Source organism: Andrographis paniculata, unplaced genomic scaffold, assembly GCF_009805555.1.
Source record: "Andrographis paniculata isolate CXL003 unplaced genomic scaffold, ASM980555v1 Contig69END, whole genome shotgun sequence".
NCBI lineage: Eukaryota > Viridiplantae > Streptophyta > Magnoliopsida > Lamiales > Acanthaceae > Andrographis > Andrographis paniculata.
In genome coordinates this window covers 8,188,366-8,207,851 of record NW_026137605.1, presented here as the reverse complement: position 1 = coordinate 8,207,851, position 19,486 = coordinate 8,188,366, and the positions used below count along the sequence as shown (strand labels likewise).

Genomic DNA, 19,486 nt, shown 5'->3' with positions numbered 1-19,486 from the left:
ATATATTATTAAAAATAAATTTTAGAGAAGGCCATGTGAAATGATATGATGCATTAAAAGCAATAATCCAAATCATTATTAGAGATTTATTTCCCCACAGCATAAGACAAAATCTATCCATCATTTCACCAAAATATTCTGCCTCTATATATATATATATATATATATATAATACTCCCTCCGTCCATTTACAATATTTACATTTACTTTTGGCACAGTGTTTAAAAAATAATAGTATTTTAATTATAATGAGTAGTTAAAAGTAGTGTAATGATATTTTTGCCCTTACTTTTTTTTATATAAAAATAATGATGTGATGTCAAATAGGGGTATTTGTTGAAAAAAATAGGGTATTTAATAAAATGTTAACTTTATAATTTGACGTCCCAAAATAAAAATATGTAAACATTGTAAGTAGACGGAGTGAGCATAAACTACCAATAAATTGACATTACATGATAATCAATACTCTATCCGTCAAATTTGAAGGTCTCATTTATCTTTTGCGTCATTGTATTTAATATTAAAAATATTATTATATTTATATAATTTTTTTTTTCACAAATATCATCATAATAGTATTCTAAGACCCTTCTATTTTTGTCATTTTCATTTAATTTGTATAACATTTTCATATAATAATTAATATTTAAATATCAACATACAAAAAGTAAATAAAACCTTTAGAATCGGACGGAGGTAATATAATTTATATTACTATTTGAACACAAGAATTATATTCATAGGATATTACCCCAAAACATATTAATTTATTAATTTGTATTTCAATACATTTTATTTTTACTTTTTATCTAAAGTATTAAATATCTTTTTTATTTTGAAAAATAAATAAATTAATTGTGTAAATAAAAAATACAAATTTTTAATAAATTTATTTGATAATAATTTTCTGAAAGGCAGATAATATATAAGTGCTCTTAATGATCGATGTGTCATGGCCAGACAGGACAAATTTATGATTAGTCTAAAATTATATACTTAAGGAAGAGGAATGCTTACTTTTTTTTCCTTTTAAAAAAATTATATAAAATTAACTATTTGAATGAAAGATATAAATAAATTAATATTATTGTAGAAAAATAAATATTGCTATTGCATAAAAAGATTTTAGTAGATATAAATAAATTAATATTATTGAATATAGTGTAAGAATAATAAAAACAAAGCCAACATAACCATAGTGTTTTGATTTACAAATAATTAAATATGATAATAGAGATTATACTCCCACGTGTCACATAATTTGTCTCTATTTTCTATTTTCGTCCGTCTCACATAACTTGTCATTTTTATTTTTGAAAATATAATTATGCATTTTAATCGCATTTTAAATTTTAAATTTGATAATTTTCTTAATTTTAATTAAATTATTTACTTATCTTTATCTTAATCTTAATCTATAATTATTCTTATTAAATAATAATTATTTTTACTAATATACTTTTTAATTATTTATTAATTATATTTTATTTAAATTCTTGTGTTTACAGTAATACACTCATATTATACGAGACGGATGGAGTATTAATTATACTATCTTATCCCTTCACATGACACTAAATGTTATTTTAATTATATAAAAATAATAATAACTATTGGCTAATATTTGACCATCCACAGTGTCACAATCTGAATTTGACCATTTGACAGTGCACAAATAAAAATTGAATAGAACCTATCAACAGAACATAATGACAAAATCCCATAATTTATTTAATTACTAAAACTCAAAATAATCTTTCATTTTTATTAAAGAAGGGGACAGAACACCAATTACCATTATGGGGACAAGATTTTTCCAAATCACATCTAATCTAATTTCCCAAAAAGGAAAAATAAAATAAAATAAAATATGTGTGTTTGTTTGGGGTATTGGATTTTAAATATATTTTTTTTCTTCCAAAAATATCAAATCAAATATATATTTCGTATTTTTTATATTACATTAAAAATTAATTTTACATTCAAAATATCACATCAACACCTATTTATACCACATTATACAACTATTCAAATTCAAAATTTTTTATATTTAGATCTCAGCTCAAAATTCAAACCCAAAACAAACACATGAATATGTAGATTTGACCAAATTTCTTATCTAAGAATTTGTATGATATTGAAATGTGAAATCTATTAACAGACATGCCTAGCTGTACTATTAAATCTATTAGGACAAGATTAAGGGTATGTTTGGTTACAATCTCAATTGGTATGGAAAATTAGATTGTGTTTGTTCAGTTTTTATGATTTTTAATAATAATATACTCTTTGGTACGGTTCTAATGGTCATATTTATTTTTTGAGTGTTTATATTTTAATATTAATTATTATATCAAAATATAGTACAAATAAAAAAAATGACAAAAATACTTTTATTAGTATTAGTATCTTATAATACTAAATATAAAGATATTTTAAATGTTAAGTACATAAAAGATGAAGTATTATTTTATATATATATAAAATATAATATCAAAATACTGTTTAAATAAAAATTCAAATTCAACCTTCAATTTCAAACCAAAACCAAATAAACCCTCCATTTTTGCCTTGATTGTTTTTTTTTTTTTTTTTCTTTTGCTGTGAAGGATCAACGTATTCTCGGGTAACTTGTTGCGAATTTTCAGTACAATGCGATGATCTTGGAGAAAGGTAATATTAATTGATTGAAGAACAAACGGCACAAACAAAACATTGAATTACATTATTGTTAAACTATCAACGAAAACAAAGACAAAAATGCAAAATAATAATAATAATAATAATAATAATAATAATAACGAAAGAAATTATATTTTTGGTAGAATGAATGGATGATTTTCCTTTTTCTCCCCCTTCTCGTAGAGGTGGAAATAAGCCATATGACCTATCATGGGTCTACGGCCAGCCTTGCCGGATTCAGTAATTATACTATTCATAAATTTTTATATTTATAGTAAAATAGATATGATAGTCGGAACGAAGAGAAGAGAGTATAAACTAAAGCTCTATTTGTTTTGTGTTCTTTTTTTTTTTTTATTCCATATAAAAAAGTATACATTATTTTTTTTATTTAAAAAAAAACATTAGTAGCAACAAATATTTCAGAAATCAAAATAGAAACATTTGTGTCCAGTAAATGATGTTTGGTGGTGTAGGGATTAGACTTGTGGTTACAAAAATTAGAATAGTAAAATTTTATATTTTATATTTTAATTTTAATTTTAATTCCTTATTTAAATAATAATTAATTTTTATATATTTTGTAGTTTTATACTATAAAATAATAAAAATTAGTTGGTAAACCTAAATTTTAAAAATAAAAAATCAGAGGCTAGCATATGTATGTGAGTGTGTGAAAAAGAAATGAAAATGAAAGAAATGAATAAAAAGAATGAATGGAATTGGGAAGAGATGGGGAGTGGAGTGGACAGGAAGGAGCATAGGTTCCCAACCTGTCTGGAACACATATGCTCAGATTCCATTTCTCTCAACATTATTATTATTATTATTATTATTATTATTATTATTCATGATTCCGACGCCCAGATCAATGTCTCATCCAAATATATAGTATAAAACTATTTTCAATAATTTTACCTTTTTATTATAAACTACTCGTATTATTACTGTTGCTGGCGGAGGGGGCCTGCCATTGCCATCACCAACTCCCATCCACACTTATTATTAAATGATAATCTTCTGCACAACTCAAATCTATTTGATCTCTATGCATAGACATAGACATAGACATGCTTTGATTTGATTTGATTTCATACAACAAAATAATAATAATAATAATAATAATAATAATAAACCTGTGGTGAGAATTGGAACAGCCTGTAGAATGTGTCATTTGTCCGCACATATAAATATAATTTGATAGTAAATTTAATATTTATACATGAACCCTATATAGCAGTAAAAAAAAATCAGAGGCATATCAACTTCTGATTTAGTCTTTAGGGTATTAAGTTCGGTAACGAGTAGCGTCAGCAAATTTCTATATTATAAAAAAAAAAAAAAAAAAACTATTCTTTTCTTCGCCTTTCACCGTCGGCTCTCTTCGTTTGGACACCGTGAGCGTGTACTCTGCGATGGTCTCCGGTGGTCGCAGTCTAGAAGAATCTCGGGTTCAATGATCGGAAAAAGACCATTATCCGGAAGAAACCATTTTTTGGTTATCGATTAACGAGTGTTCTTTTCTTTCACATATCGATAGACAATAAACCTGATAAGTTGCAGCATAACTTGCAAGACCCCAAGCGGCTTCTTTAACAGGCAGGGCCGATGGACAGCAAGGAATGCTCACAACGGTTCTCCTATAATGATTAAAATATAAGACATGAACGGATTGATCGAATTCGCGGTTAATTCGAAGATGAACTTCACAATATGTATCTTACCATTTCGCAAAATGAGCGCCTTGTTTATAATACTCAGCCGATTGAGAAGCCAGCCAGTCTAACCCCTGACACCCTGTAGGATGAAATAATCAAGCGCAATTAGCCGAATGCCAAAAAAGAACATGCTCGTCTATAAATTTACTAAAATGCTCGCCTTATCAACTTTGATTCCGGGCACAATATTCTCGCCACGCAAACATTCGATTGTTTGCTTCTGTGTTGTCAAGTCCTATTGAAGATCACCTAAAAGGTTAAGCTATTTGGAATACAAACCGAGTCTATCAACACGCCCCCTCATGGCTAAGGGGAAAAACACCACAGTGAACTCACACTTGAGACTAAGGTTCTGATACCATATTAGATGATATAAATGACCAACCTAAAAGCTTAATCTATTAAGAATACATATCATTTATTTATTTTTCTACAAACCGAAGTCCACCAACACATTCAATTCATCGATTGCTAGGATTCCCCCACTGATTTCTAATCCAACAAGGACAAAATAACAACAAATCTTAGCACTAGATTGGCGCCATGGCTTGAAATTCATCGAGCTTAAACATACATTGTTCTTTCTACAAAAATTCTTTGGAACAATTGTTTGTTTGGTTTTGGCCCCAAACATACGTCAAATTACTATTTAAATAAAAACGCGAAGGTAAACCACAACCAAACAAACTAATGTGTGACACAATGCAGAGATTATACAGCTGCTGCTTTGTTTAGGTAATTTCGAACCCTAGAAATTCTAAGAATGCATTAAAATACACATTTCTGCTTTGATCCATGAAAGCTAAGGCTTAAATAAAACAGTAACAGAAAAATTATGCTGCAATTTCACATTAGAAGTTAATTTCCAAATATTGATAAAATCAAGTTACAAAATGGTTGAACTTGCCAAAGAAGATCCAGCTTCCATGTTAACATCTTACTTCTTAAGTTAAAACACAGTATGAACTCAAGACTCCAAATTCTGAATTGTATAGTCCTATGATCAATCTGCGCCATATGATTCATACTATGTCTTCATCAAATTGGAACCGCAGGAATCTCGAAATCGATAGAAATTGCAAGTGCATTTAAATAATGATGTATCAGACTAAATCGATCACACTTGAATTGATTTGAAAAACAGAAAAATTATACAGAAAATCGCAAAGCTTACAGCCGTTTTAATGAGGTGTAGGAATTAGGATCCGGCGCGGACGACGGGGACTCGGCGGGTGGGGAAACGCGCCGCCGATCCAGGCTGCTCCTTGACCGACTGCTGGCCGGCGATCCACGAGGACGAGGCGGCGCTCAATTTGACCGGAGTGGGGCACGCCATGGCCTTCCTTTTGGCGGAGAGAGAATCAGCCGCCGCAACAGAGTGAGCTTTCCTCGGTGATTCTGCAGGTGGGCGCAATAATGACAAAGACAATCGCCAAACGGATCCGAACTGAAATTACAGGTTTACCCTTCCCCTTTGGGCTGCGGAAGTTCCAAGTGAATTGCATCAAGCCCATTAATGGCCCATTGGTCTGGCCCAATATAATGTGTACGAATAAAATTTTGAAAACTATAAAACAAAGAGAAAAAAAATTGTTTGCAAAATTAAACTAATGAGTGTGTTCATCTAACCAATTTTATTCACTATCAATATAATAATATATATATATATATACAAGATGCATATATTAACAAAAAATATATAATACTCTATTTTATTCATCTAAAAACAAAAATTTACACTTTTAAATAAAATAAGAGTATTTTTTTTATATTGTCACTTCCACTTTCTTATACATAACATAAAAAAATATACTGCAAACTAAAAAAACAAAACAAACACACTCAATAGCTTTACATCTAAAATTATATTTATTCTACATGATTTAAGGCTACGTTTAGTTAATTTAATGAAGAAATGTTTGTTTGTTCAATTAGTTATATAAAAAAAAATAAATAGTACTCTATCTCCAATAAGTATTGTTTATTTCTTTTTTTTTAAATACAAATTTTACTTTATAATCCTTCACTTATTTATTACTTTTAATCTTTACCTAAGAATAAATTTGTCAATTCATACTAAAAAGACATACAAATATACTCTTTGACAATTAAAAATGAACGGATGGATGGAGTAGTATTTAGGAACAAGTGATATTATGTGTGCACTAAAATAGCCACAAATAAGGGCGTATTTATGTATAAATACGCAATATTCCTTTTTCAAATTATTATTATTATTTTTTTTTATGTCACTTTGGATGTGGGATGGATGTTACACATTACTTTCCAAAATATCAACTTGATGGGATGCATCTAAATTTGGGTGTGTTTTTGGTGTGAATTTTATGAAGTATATTGTTATCATTGCAAAATAAATAATAATTGGGTTAGATGATAAAGGCAAAAGGGATGCATTTGTATTTATTGAGTTTGGGTTATTTTTGATGTATTTAAAATTAATTGGACACTGACCAGACATGACCATATTAATATAGCACCAAATTGTGCCTTGGCAACTGCCAGCTGGCGTTAGGCAAATGGTTGAGCTTTTTGGTTCCCCTCCATTTGCCAACTTGATCGACTCTTCTACCGTACGTTTAGTTGCAAATTGAAATGTTTTATTCAAAGTTTGAATACAAATATTAAGAAATATTAATTTAAAGTAAATTGAATTTTGATTTAATATATATTTTATCAAAGTTGAATTTTGAAAAAAATTATATTCATTATAGGTGTCATTTTATAAAATAAATAAATGTGTGTTCATTTGACCGAGCATGTGTTTTAATAAAAGTGAGTAATAATTATTAATTTTTTATTTTACGGTAAAAAACAGTACAAAAATAGAATGATTTTTTACTTAACAAAAAATAAAAATATTTTTCGATAACAACCTAAAAAAGAAAGTGGACATAAAATTTGAATGACGAATTTTTTTTTTTAAAATGTATATAAAAACATTTCAATATGTTTTTAAACTTATTGGTAATAAATTTATACGTTTGAATTTTATTTTAATTTACCAGTTGTACATGTGGAATAATTTGGCACTTGTACATGTTGATGCAAATTGGATTAGAGACTTTTATAAAATTATTAAAGTCTGGGTAGTATTTATTTTGTTGAATATATTCGAATTAATAAAATTATTTATAATTAATTGAAATTTATTATGGTGTTCAATTTTAAATTGGATATGCATCTTAAATATCATCCGTAAAAAAATATTTACTTATTTAAATAGAAATTTGAGATTTCCAAAATATTTTAGAATTATTAGCAAGCTTGAATAAAAAATAATTATTCAGTATGATGTAAGTAGAGATTGGATGTTACCTGCATTACATAGCAAATAAAATTTTTATATTCCCTCCCTCTCCATTTAAAATATTACATCATATTCCCTCCATCTTCATTTAAAATATTACATCTATCTATCTGGCTCTAAAGATCTTATTTAGTTTTTGGATATTGATATTTAAATATTAATTATTATATAAAAATATTAAATTAAAAAAAATAAGAAAAATAATTATATTAGTATCTTATAATACTATTATAATCATATTTGTATAAAAATTTAGACAAATATAAAAAAATTTAATATTAAATATAATAAAATAAAAAGTAAAAGAGATTCTCCCATTGAAGGAGTATTTATTTATTTATATGTTTATTCTTGAAAAATAAATCAATGTTACTGATTTATTATTAGTTGGGATCAGAAGAGATATAATATTTTAAATAAGAAATTATATGCATAATGTAATATTTTTTTAATCAAAACTATATAAATTATTTTTGTGATATTATATTTATGTCTTTATAATATATATATATATATGTGTGTGTGTGTGTCTATACGAGAGTGTGTATATATATATATAGCCTAGCACTTTGTTGGTGAAGGAAGGAAGCATTTGAGGTGTGAAGCAACCAATGGGGTTACAGAACCACCCAGCTGACGTGTCATCCGAATCAATCCTCTTTTTCACGGTGCTGCTCCTCGCCAGAAGTGCAAGTTATCTCCAATCGCTTCTCCTCGCTATCGTGCGCAGGCTGAGCATCTTCCCACGCCTTCGCCGTTCCGGCGGATCTCTCTCCACGGAGACCAGCCTCGTCGCCGTCCTCCGCGACCAATTCGACGAGATCGGCGGAGGTTTGGATGCGGAGTGCGTGGTGTGCCTGAACCGGCTTGGCGAAGAGAACCGCCTGCGTAGGTTAGCGTGCCGCCACGTCTTTCACAAGGATTGCTTGGACCGGTGGCTGGACTACCTCAACTTCACGTGTCCGCTCTGCCGAGCGCCGCTGGACACCGGCGGCGCTCACGCGCTGCGCTTCGTGGAAGAAGAACTCCGCGCGTGGTGAGTGTTTTTCCGGCGGCCATGTTTTTGACCACTAACTTTTTAGGTGTCCGTACCATAACCGTTTTCTTCTTTGTGTATTTTCCTCCTTTGTGAATGAATAAATAATACATATGATTATCTTTTATTTATTTATTCATTTAATATATATGTATTTTTTATAAGAACCTGAGAATTTATAGACTCTGTTTACACATTATATACTATTTAATTTTTAAAAAATATTAAATTAAAAATTGAGAGTATCTCAAATTAATAGTCTCAGTTAACTTTATTTAATTTCAAATTTGATTAAACAGGTATGGTATTTTATCGTCATTTAATTTAATAATATTTGATTATGTAAAGAATGGGATGATTCGTCGTGTCGTGCTTGCATGTTCAATGCTTCAACTTCAACCAAACTGTTTTGAGATTATTATCCAAACATGTATACATTTTAATTGTTCTTAATCAACAACATTTGTTGTGTGTTTTATTACCACAAGTAGCACATAAAACACAAAGAATATACATCCAGTATAAATAAACATGAATTGACAATTGATATTATATAGCGCATACTATAATTGATCACAACACATAGTGTATATTAAAACGTAACTACTCGGAGATAATCAGCACAGTGCTAACAAACACATTCTTGTACATTACATACAGAGGCACCTTAACCATATGCTAGAGCTAGGGAAACAACACATAGATTAGCATAGCAGGAAATGAGAAAGTGCAAACGACCAGAGGTTTAGAGAGAGAATTCGAGGAGTAAGAGATTCAGACATGTTCTTATCTGTCTTATCTTCTTCCAGATTCCATAGCATCAAAGCTTTGATCCACTGCAGCCTGTTGAGGAGAAGTCATTCCATTTCCGGGATGAGCGCCGGAAGCAGCAGCATCTTCCAGCGCCTGTTTATATGCATAACAGCGCCATCCTGCCGCGCCATGAACAATAAACCATTGTCATAAACATCTAGTGTCTAAGCAAAAACAAGGTGCTAATATTGGAATCACCTTCTGTGTTGTAAGGAGGTGGGAAGAACTGGAGGTAGCAAAAGGTTGCGACCACGAGACCTGAAGAGATGCGCGCCGATGTCAGTGAGATAAATTAACCACTTATAGATTATCGTTCTGCAGATTTGAAGGGAATATGGACGCACCTAGAAGACCCCCAGCAAACACGTCTTGCCAGTGATGCCAGTAGTCATCCACACGAGAAACCGCAACAAGACATGCTAGGAGGATGGGAAAGAAAACAATGCACAGTTTTGCTACGTGGCCTCTACGATCGAAGCATTTGATTTTTCCTGACAAGTAGAGTGAGAGAAAGCCGAGACCAGCAAATGACCCTGAGACAAATGCAGAAAAATTATTACATGACTATGACCGTGCTTACGTAGGATCACAATGTGGAAAGGTTAAGTCAGAAGCAAGAAGATTAACTTACATGAAGTATGGCCACTGGGAAAACTTTTATGGCCCTCTTTTATATCACCCGGATCGCCATGGCATATCACATTGCCAAATCGATCGTATTGCTGATTACAGGAAAATTAATGTATGTTCAGTAAGTAGTATATAGCACATAGAAGTGGCAACACACGAATAGAAAAAAGAAAAACTAAAAATTAAAAAATGGATAAGTTCAATCTTAAATTCGGATAGAAAAGAGCAAATCTCCGTTAAGGGAAATCCAAATGCATAAGTCTAAATTATTCGATAGCTTTACATAGAAAAGTTAGAAGTACACACATCTCGCCCATCGGGGAAGCAACGCCAAAAGAAGTCAGGCCGTGGTCGGCCAACTCCATCTTTTATTGCATCCGTAAGGACTCCAGTTATCAAAACAGCAAACAATAATCCTGCAGTTTAACAGCGAGCATTTTGTGCGTCAAAACATGTTACTTGCTTATTAGGCAATGAGAAAATCACATACAAAGGAAAGATGCATACAGAAAAAGATAAAGAAACATGATCAAAAAAGGAGATATTACCTAGTATGCTATGGTGCAGATCATAGACATCGTTCCTCCTCATATAATATAGAACAAAAATAGCAATAGGCAGCAAAACTGCATACAACTAAACATATGGAAAACGCATGCTGAGTATACATCAACATAACCACTTTAAGAAAAAACATACCGGGAGAATAGAAACCGTGCATCATGAGAAATTGACAACAAGAATCGGTTTCCTTTTGTTTTATTACGAACAAGATAATAATAATTTAGGGGTCTCCTAGTGAATGAGAAAACTCACTGGAACTGCCCATATAGGCACAGTGTTGCTTTTCATCGGATATTTAAGATCTGTCATCATGCCCTTCCCAACAAAACGGCGGTAAGGGTGAATGATGTTCAAAGAGATATCTATAACCGCAAGCAGTAGGAGTATCAGCCAGTCATGCTTGTGATCCCATGCAAGTTTTTTTCCATGTGACTTAATTGTGTACTTGTATTGCTGATCACATTCATTTTGGCTAACCTGTTTGTTATTTCAAAAAATGCATGAGTTATATGTTGTAGATGCCAATGCAATGATATCGAATACAGCATGCCAGGTGAAGAAACTTTTGATGTGTATAATGGTAAACAAATTCCTCCTACATTGTTAGCCAAGATAAGAAAAGATTCGACAGGAACATTTAAACTCTTCACTAGGTAAGGTGGTGGCGGCGAATGAGTGGATCATACATTATGATTGCACATTGTACTACATGTGCTCCAGCAGGTATTGATTAACTTTTTTAATCTGAGTTATAGTAGTTCTTTGTAGATGGATCAAGACACCATTGCAGGACCAATTCTAATTGGCAGATGTGAAGATAAAATTTCTCTCCATGGGAACATTGGAATCTACAGTATTCTAAGTATTCTGCTGAAAATAGAGTTTGGAGGGTTTTGAATATTACTGTTAAGGCAAAGCAAGTACAGAACTTGTATATGTTGAATGAAGAATTTGATGCAATCTCTGTCAACATATCCAATTGAGAGAGTGAACATTAGAATATGTGCTTACGAAATATGGCAAAGAAGATGAATTTGAAATCCAAAATAAGAAATGAAGATGGTATCAAGGACGAGTCTCGGATGTCTGTCAAATTTCCACAAACTGGTGGTAAATAATACCCAATTCGGATCAGGGCTTGAATTAGGGTTCTACAGCTATTGCCAAATTTTCTTTGAGTGTATCAGTGTCTATTTCAACAGTGTTTAAGATCGTGATAGCCATTGAATTTCCCTCGAAAGATCTAAGGCAAATGAAAAATAAAAAAATGCCACTGAAACACTCACCCAAACTCCTTCATACCCAAAATTAACACCAGCTGCACAGCTAAGGAAGCCAACATTTTCTTCACAAGCCATAGGGTTACAAGGATTTGGTAGGATAAATTACTTCATGTACACTAGTCCAGTGCGGTTTTTCTCGCAAGAAGAAAATTCGCGAACAAACTTAAGGCAGTTACAATCGGAGCAAAAATCTATCTACATAATTTTTTTGACTGCAAACCGTTCTAGATGTTAACCCTCAGTAATCCAAGACAGATAGGTAGAAAAGCGACGCAAATATTGACGTAAGGCAAACAAAAAGAAACACAAACCTGAAACATGTTCCTGAAATTCGTAGCAGGACAAAAGTAGACCTTCTCTCTCCCAAACTGCCAGATTCTAAAACGAAAATTTACCACGCAAATAAAGACGATAAGTAAACAATTGCTCTGGAATTAGTATCAAAACATTATTAGTGGTTGATTAGGAGAAAATGAGGGATAAACACAACAGCCGTAGCATAACGATTCCGATTAAAAAAAAAAAAAAAAAAAAAAAGAGAGAGAGAGGCAAGAACAGTACTCCATCGTCTAGTGGCTAGAATTAGATAAGGTGAAATTATTGGCACCTGAGATATTTTCCCGAATCACTGTCAAGTGCCGACACCAAGTGGCACCACGACGAGACGCTTTCTGGAATCAGTAATGCGAAATTCTCACAATTGATAGTGCGGCAAACAGTAAATCAGCACCCCAAACCTTGCAAATCCGTAGGAACCAATGATAAAACTACTGCGATCGAACGAACAAAATGCAAATTTTGAAAAACAAAAAAAATGCTCGAGGGTTTTGCAGACGGCAAATTTGAAATGGAGAGACCCCCGACGGTTAAGCTACCATGTGATGAATTTAACGGCTAGGATTTATTTGATTGTGGCCGCGGATCGATATCGACCGTTGAATATACTGACCGTTTTCTAGGCTGGCTGGCTTTCTTCACTTTTCGCATAACAGATTAGAGGTGTGTTTGTCTAAGGATTTGAATTTTGAGTTGGGATTTGAATAGTAAAAATTTTGAATTTGTACAGTTGTATGATGTGATATAAATAGGCGTTGATGTGAAGTTTTGAATGTAAAATTAATTTTTAATATAATATAAAAATAAAAAATAAGTTTTTAATTTGATGTTTTTTGGGAGAAAAAATAGAATGAATAGTTGAAATCCAAACAAATTCTTCAAACAAACACACCCTAGGTAAAATTAATTTAATTTTATCCCTGTTACGACCTAACTGTTTTAAATGAAAATGGATTACTAAATTTAAATTTATATCCTCAAAAAGCAATAATTGTTCTGATTAAGGACACTAAAAATTTTGTTCTAATAATTAGCTATGGATAATTTCCGAAAATTAACGTATAAATATTGTTGACCCCACTGGTCACGGCGTTTAATACTCCGTTACTTTGGGGCGTTTATTTTCTTTTTATATGTTGAGGAAGATTAAATGGAGCTCCTGATAGCGCAATTTTTCGCTTAATCCAGACCGTTGATGGCATGGATTCCATATTCTGAATGGTGTGGATTTATCTGGTGTTGGAGGTCCCGGACATTGATTGTTTCATATACCTTATGATGACTTATTTGCCATTATAATATAGTATAATATATACTATTTATGGCATTTGATATATATTGTTTATATTAAGTGAATCAAGATATAATCTTATCTTTATAACTTAAATAGATAATATAAAATTAAAATGGTAACACAACTTTCGGATGATATTATTTAAATACAGAAAATTAGATTATATATATACACGTTTCACATTACATGTTACATGTATTTCTCTATAATGCCAGTAATATATTTATTTATTTTTTTTTTTATTGACAGTAAGAACGACAGCTACGTATTGTGAAATTTCGGTCGAATTTAATACCGTACAAATTAGGTCTAACAAGACAAAGGTGATTGGAAGACGTCGGGCTTTGAAACTTATTTAAGTCCACTCTTACGTAACTATATCATTTTTTACTATATAATTTTTTATACTTTTGTATTTGAAACAATAACTCAATATGGAAAAATTGTGTCAAAATTTTAAAATAATATTCTTTCTGTTCTATTTTAAGGGTCTAATTTATATTTTTTTTTATCTTTGAATATTAATTATTATATCAAAATATATTATAAATTAAAAAAATTGTAAAAATACTTTTATTAGTGTCTTATAATATTGTATAAAAAATTATATAAATATAAAAATATTTTTAATATTAAGTATAGAAATGCAAAAGATAAATGCGATAAGGCGGATGGAGATAATATTATTTTAATTTTTTAACAAGTATTTGAATTTTTCATGTGACTTTTATAAAAAAATATTTTATAGTATTTTATATTATTATCTTTAGAAAACCCCAATCCAAAAATTAACTTGGGTGAACAAAACCGTTAATATTGAAATGTTGAATACATCTAGGGGTGTCAAAATGAAATCCGCCTGAAAAATTGAACCCAATCGACCTGAAGGTTCAGGTTTGAAAAAAATTGGGTCGACCCAATCCCGAAATGAAAAAAATTCGTGTGGTGTTCGAGTCGGGTTTTAGGTTGACCTAATAATTCGCAATATAAAAATCAGGTCAGGTTTCGAATTTCGTGTTTCGAGTTGATCTGAAATTATTTATTATTCTTTTAATTTATAATATTTATATTATTTTAATTAAAAATAATATAAAAATTTAAAATAAAACTTAAAAATTTTTTAGGTTAATTTATTTTTTTTATATATATATTCGGGTATATTTCGTGTCGGGTTCGTATCGGATCTGTTCGGATTTCCTGTGACCTGAAACTAAATCAGGTCAACTTGAACACGACTTGAAAGAATTCGTGTTGTATTCGGTTCTAAGATTTCAGGTTAAATTTTGGGTTCGGATTGACTGTTAAATGTTATTTTCATGGCTCAACCGACACAAACAAGAGCCAAAAATACACATTGATACTCCTAAATAGATTGATTTAAAATAAATATTATAAAAAATGAATAAACTCAGTATTATTTGATTCATTGTAAATAAATTGGATAGAATTTTTTTGTTAATATAACGTTTTAAATAAAAAATAATATTAAACGTGATGTTTTTTTTTTAAATATAGATTAGTGCTACAAAAATAATTTGAAAATATATGCAAACATAGTATACACTCCTTCCGTCCCACATAATTTGTCCCTATTTTTTTTTTCGTCCGTCCCATATCATTTGTTCATTCATAATTATACACTTTAATCTCATTTTAAATTTTAAATTTTATAAATTTTTTAATCTTAATTAAACTATTTAGTTATCTTAATCTTAATCCACAATTATTTTTATTATAAGATTATTTTTACTAATACACTTCTTAATTACTTACTGATCACACTTTACCTAAATTCTCGAATCTACAGTAATAGGGCCATAATACATGGGATGGAGGTAGTATAATTTAACATTATATCAATTGAATTGATGTTTTGTAGGTTCAATATTATATTTTTATATGTTCCATATTTCTCTATGCATTTTGAATTTTGAATAACAAATTTTTTTAATTGAATTAATTGTTTAATGAATAAATATAAATATTAATGTAATATTTTACATTATTTTAGAAATAAAAAATATTAACTCATCCATAAGTATTTATACGGTAAACTCTATATTATACGCAAATTTCTGATTATATTTTTATTATTTATAATATTTTTTTTCAAATTAAATATTTATTTGAATAGTATTAGAATTAATTTTTTATTTGAAATATTATATCAATATTTATTTATTTCACTAACAAAAAGTATAGCCCTAATTTTGATAAAAATTGTTAATTGGAGAGTGTGATATTTATTTGGGAATATATTATTTTTATCATAAGATGGCCTCCTCTTTCCATTCTACTGTAAGAGTAAATAAATAAACAATCAAATCATATATAGAAATTGAAATAGGAAAACCACTTTTATTGTATTTACTATGCAACCAAAAAAAAATCTTATTTACAATAACGAGCATTTAAATAAATTAAATAAAATCATATTTTAGGAATTTATTAATAAATTGAATAAAATAAAAAAACAGCTGCATACAAAGGTGGAGTTCTGCAATTCTCATTCTCCACCTTTCTCTGCGTCCTTTCCACCTCAGCACCTTCCATGGACGCCTCTGCACCAACTACCGCCTCCACGCCGGCGGTTAACACGGATTCCGTCGATTATTCGCCGCGATTTCGTCAGAATGACTCCTGCAACGCTGATCCTCTCGCAGCGTCGAAAGTCCGGCTTATGTGTAGCTACGGCGGCCGCATAGTCCCCCGTCCGCACGACAAAACGCTCCGGTACATCGGCGGAGACACGCGCATCATCGTTTTTGATCGCCGGACGTGTCTGTCGGACCTTCACGCTCGTCTCTCCAGAAATCTTCTCAACAATCAGCCGTTCCTCCTCAAATACCAACTTCCGAACGAGGATTTGGATTCTCTAATCTCTCTGAGCACAGATGAAGATCTCGAAAATTTGTTGGACGAATACGATCGCCTTAATAATGCCGGAGGTGTGCAGAAACGAGGCCGCGTTCGTCTCTTCCTTTTTCCTAAATCTCAGTCAGGTATTGAACAGGTTCTTCGGGAGACTTCGTCTCCTAAATCGGAGGATTGGTTTTTCGACACTCTGAATGGTAAGACGAGTTTATCTGCTACCGTGAGTGATCGTGGATTTTCGGAGTCTTCCTCGGTTAATTGCCTGCTTGGATTGGACGACGATTTGGTGGCAAAAGCGGCGGTTGAGGAGAAAGTTGTTGAAGCTAAAACAGACGGCGCAAAAATTGGGGGCACCGGGAATGAAATTGTTAATGGTAGCAACCATGATGTTCGTTCGATTCCTGATTCTCCGATGCTGGGGACTACATCGTCGCTCGATTCTACTCCCAGTTCTCCGTCCGCCTCCGATTCGCAGCCTACAGTGCCTCAGGCTGAAGAAAATTCGAACGCAGGAGTGGGAATTGAGGAGCAATTTCAGCAGATGAGTGTCGGTGTTGGGGATAATGTGAACTTATCCTCGCCGCAGAAGCAGGAGAAGCTTTCCGATTCAACCGCCGCCGGCGTCACGACTGGGAATGCTGATTTTGTATTACCGGCGGTTGTCGCCGACGAGCAAACTACTCCAGTCGTTTCCGACGATGAAAAGTCCGACCATGGCGCGCACTTAAAGGTACAACACAGTCAGCCGCAGGTACAATCTCAATTGCAACCACCGCAGATTCCCCAAACTCTGCCGCAACCAACTACAGGTTTCGATACATTTCCACCAGATTCAGTTTCAAGGTACAAAAAATGCTTTCTAGAAGATCAATTACGCTACAAAATTTTCAATCGTTTATACAGCTTGAAATTATCTGACCGGGACGATAATTTGATTTATACAGCGAAGGAAATGGCAGAAATCCATGGTCTCAACAGGCTATTTATCAAGAACAACTGAAACAAATCAAGCCAGGAAACCCTACAATTTCATCCAATCAGCCAGACACCAATTCAGGAGATCAGAACAATTGCAACAACATTCAGAGACAATCCCAACCTCATGAAGCTGGTTACATTTCCTCCAGCCAATTCGACCAAAATCATCCTCAGTTACACCAAAATCATCCCCAGTTCATCCCTACTGGTAACCATTTCATACCTGCTGGTGCAATGCCAATCTTGTCATATTATCCAATATACTCACCACAGCAGCAGCGCAATCCCCCTCAGCCCTACCCTGTATTCATTTTGCCTGGGAACCCCAACCAACCTTACAACTTGTCACTGCAGCAGCCTAATTATAGTGAATTGCCTCAAACCACACCTTGCTGCCCACAAACACCTCCATCCGCCATGGCATCACACACAGCTTTCAGCCAAGGAACAAATGCTCCTGCCCCCAATCCGGAAATGGCTAGCGGAATGTATCAGCCCGGTGCTGCTCAATTCCTGCAGGTGGCTCCAGGCCAGCATCAAATGCAATACATTGCTTTTGCTCCAGTTCCTCATCCTCAGTCAGTTGCCCCATCTTCCTCAGCAGCCAATTCCAGCCATGATTTTTCCGATCCCGCCCACATGCCAATGTACTACAGGCCCTTTCTGGCTGCTCAGTATCCGGCCATTACCACCTCCCCTGCCATGATCATACCAGAGGACACTTCTTCCCAACGTGCCTCCGAGAATTCTAATTCTCAAGCATGACAGAGACAAATTTTGCACGGGCAGGCACAGGTGAGTTCTTTTACTCTTTCGAATTCATCATTATATAAATTCCTATTGATTGGTGACTTGTGATTGCAAATAGGTATAATAAGAGTGCCTCTAGTTTGCTGTTATCAAGTGATATGGTCATATGAACAATGCCTGATATCATTTTTTTTTTTCATATTTTGTGTATATCTTCAGTTTTTCTGAGCCATAACCATTCCTATTAGTTATCAAATGAAATACAATTTTGAATGTGGTAGCACTTTGTCCCTCGAATTTGGAATATGCTCTTGTTATGCTTTTTCCACCAATTCATTATCATAAACATTGGCTTTAGTTATACTTATACCCCATGGAATTTCAGAATAGAATCCATCTTTAAAACCAAAGCTCTGTGTGCACTGCCCTTTTGGTATGTATTTTATTGACAAAGGTTGAGGATCACTTGTCTGGATCGATCACACTTTCCCATTCCATTCGAGATTCTTTGTGCAGGACTGTACATATTCCCCCCTTCAAATCATTTGCATGTTGCCATGAAAAAGTTGTACCTTTAGGTTTACTGCCATCTTCTTCAGCATTCCCAACTTCCCCAATTTGTCACTTTAACTGCTCATTATTTACCTTCATGCATTGCTGGTCTCTATTTTTTTTATTAAATCCAATATATTTTTTTAGTATACATCTGCTTTTTTTTTTTTTTTTGGTGAATTGAAATATTTATAGTTGATCAAAGATCAACAAAGGTAAATTTGAATTAAAATATTAGTACTATTCCTTTTGTCTCTTAATAATTTATCTATTTTATTATTTTGATATGTTCCCTAACAAATTATCAATTTTTTTTTTTTTTTAAAGTAAGAATATATAAAAATTAGACAGATGGAATATTGAAATAAATATATAGAAATGATGATGGAGGAATATCGAAGAGAAGAAAAGGTGTAGGAATAAATGATAGCTTACGTGTAGGGCTGTGATTGGTTTTTCGAGGTCCATTAGGCGGACCTCTACTCCGTGGTTCAGTGTCAATGGTGTATTGGTTTTTGGCGCCGCCGAGGATTTGGGAGTCCTGGACCTGATAAGATTCTACCTAGCATTTAATTGAATTTGTTTTCTTATTGTTTTTAACCCCATATCGAACTTAGATCATAGCCTCCAAAGCAGAAATGTCAC

At 32.3% G+C, this 19,486-nt stretch overlaps 3 protein-coding genes and 1 long non-coding RNA gene across 6 annotated transcripts; 2 read left to right on the top strand and 2 right to left on the bottom strand.

Annotated features, from left to right (window-relative positions):
• Window positions 1-3,881: 3,881 nt before the first annotated feature.
• Window positions 3,882-5,823, bottom strand: LOC127263415 (uncharacterized). Its single transcript, XR_007841476.1, has 3 exons — window positions 5,578-5,823; window positions 4,410-4,482; window positions 3,882-4,325 (listed from the first exon to the last, which is right to left on the bottom strand). It is a non-coding gene; the product is annotated as an uncharacterized LOC127263415 (long non-coding RNA).
• Window positions 5,824-8,286: 2,463 nt separating this feature from the next.
• LOC127263892 (E3 ubiquitin-protein ligase RHA2A-like) lies at window positions 8,287-10,335 on the top strand. Its single transcript, XM_051293179.1, has 2 exons — window positions 8,287-8,767; window positions 9,577-10,335. Coding segments are annotated over exons 1-2 (426 nt in total). The 5' UTR covers window positions 8,287-8,342; the 3' UTR covers window positions 9,578-10,335.
• Window positions 9,294-12,901, bottom strand: LOC127263890 (putative lipid phosphate phosphatase 3, chloroplastic). 3 transcript variants are annotated; one of them, XM_051293178.1, is made up of 9 exons: window positions 12,665-12,901; window positions 12,369-12,435; window positions 11,027-11,251; window positions 10,759-10,846; window positions 10,517-10,626; window positions 10,212-10,302; window positions 9,925-10,113; window positions 9,779-9,838; window positions 9,294-9,699 (listed from the first exon to the last, which is right to left on the bottom strand). In XM_051293178.1, exons 2-9 carry the CDS (start codon window positions 12,375-12,377, stop codon window positions 9,563-9,565), a joined length of 909 nt encoding a protein of 302 aa, XP_051149135.1. In that variant the 5' UTR covers window positions 12,378-12,435; window positions 12,665-12,901; the 3' UTR covers window positions 9,294-9,562. The 3 variants fall into 3 exon arrangements, with proteins under 3 accessions (XP_051149135.1, XP_051149133.1, XP_051149134.1); XM_051293176.1 differs by lacking the exon at window positions 12,665-12,901 and adding an exon at window positions 12,619-12,638; XM_051293177.1 differs by lacking the exons at window positions 12,369-12,435; window positions 12,665-12,901 and adding an exon at window positions 12,061-12,330.
• Window positions 12,902-16,177: 3,276 nt separating this feature from the next.
• On the top strand, window positions 16,178-18,911 carry LOC127264219 (uncharacterized). Its single transcript, XM_051293678.1, has 2 exons — window positions 16,178-17,404; window positions 17,506-18,911. Exons 1-2 carry the CDS (start codon window positions 16,239-16,241, stop codon window positions 18,302-18,304), a joined length of 1,965 nt encoding a protein of 654 aa, XP_051149635.1. The 5' UTR covers window positions 16,178-16,238; the 3' UTR covers window positions 18,305-18,911.
• Window positions 18,912-19,486: the final 575 nt, after the last annotated feature.

Excerpts from the sequence above, each read along its gene's own strand:
- LOC127263892 (XM_051293179.1), top strand. The coding sequence starts at position 8,343 with ATGGGGTTACAGAACCACCCAGCTGACGTGTCATCCGAATCAATCCTC.
- LOC127263890 (XM_051293176.1), bottom strand. Across the intron at positions 10,627-10,758 it reads TCTGCACCATAGCATACTAG|GATTATTGTTTGCTGTTTTG; the intron begins GTAATATCTCCT and ends GTTAAACTGCAG. Across the intron at positions 9,700-9,778 it reads ACCTCCTTACAACACAGAAG|GATGGCGCTGTTATGCATAT; the intron begins GTGATTCCAATA and ends ATGGCGCGGCAG.
- LOC127264219 (XM_051293678.1), top strand. The coding sequence starts at position 16,239 with ATGGACGCCTCTGCACCAACTACCGCCTCCACGCCGGCGGTTAACACG. Across the intron at positions 17,405-17,505 it reads CCACCAGATTCAGTTTCAAG|CGAAGGAAATGGCAGAAATC; the intron begins GTACAAAAAATG and ends TGATTTATACAG.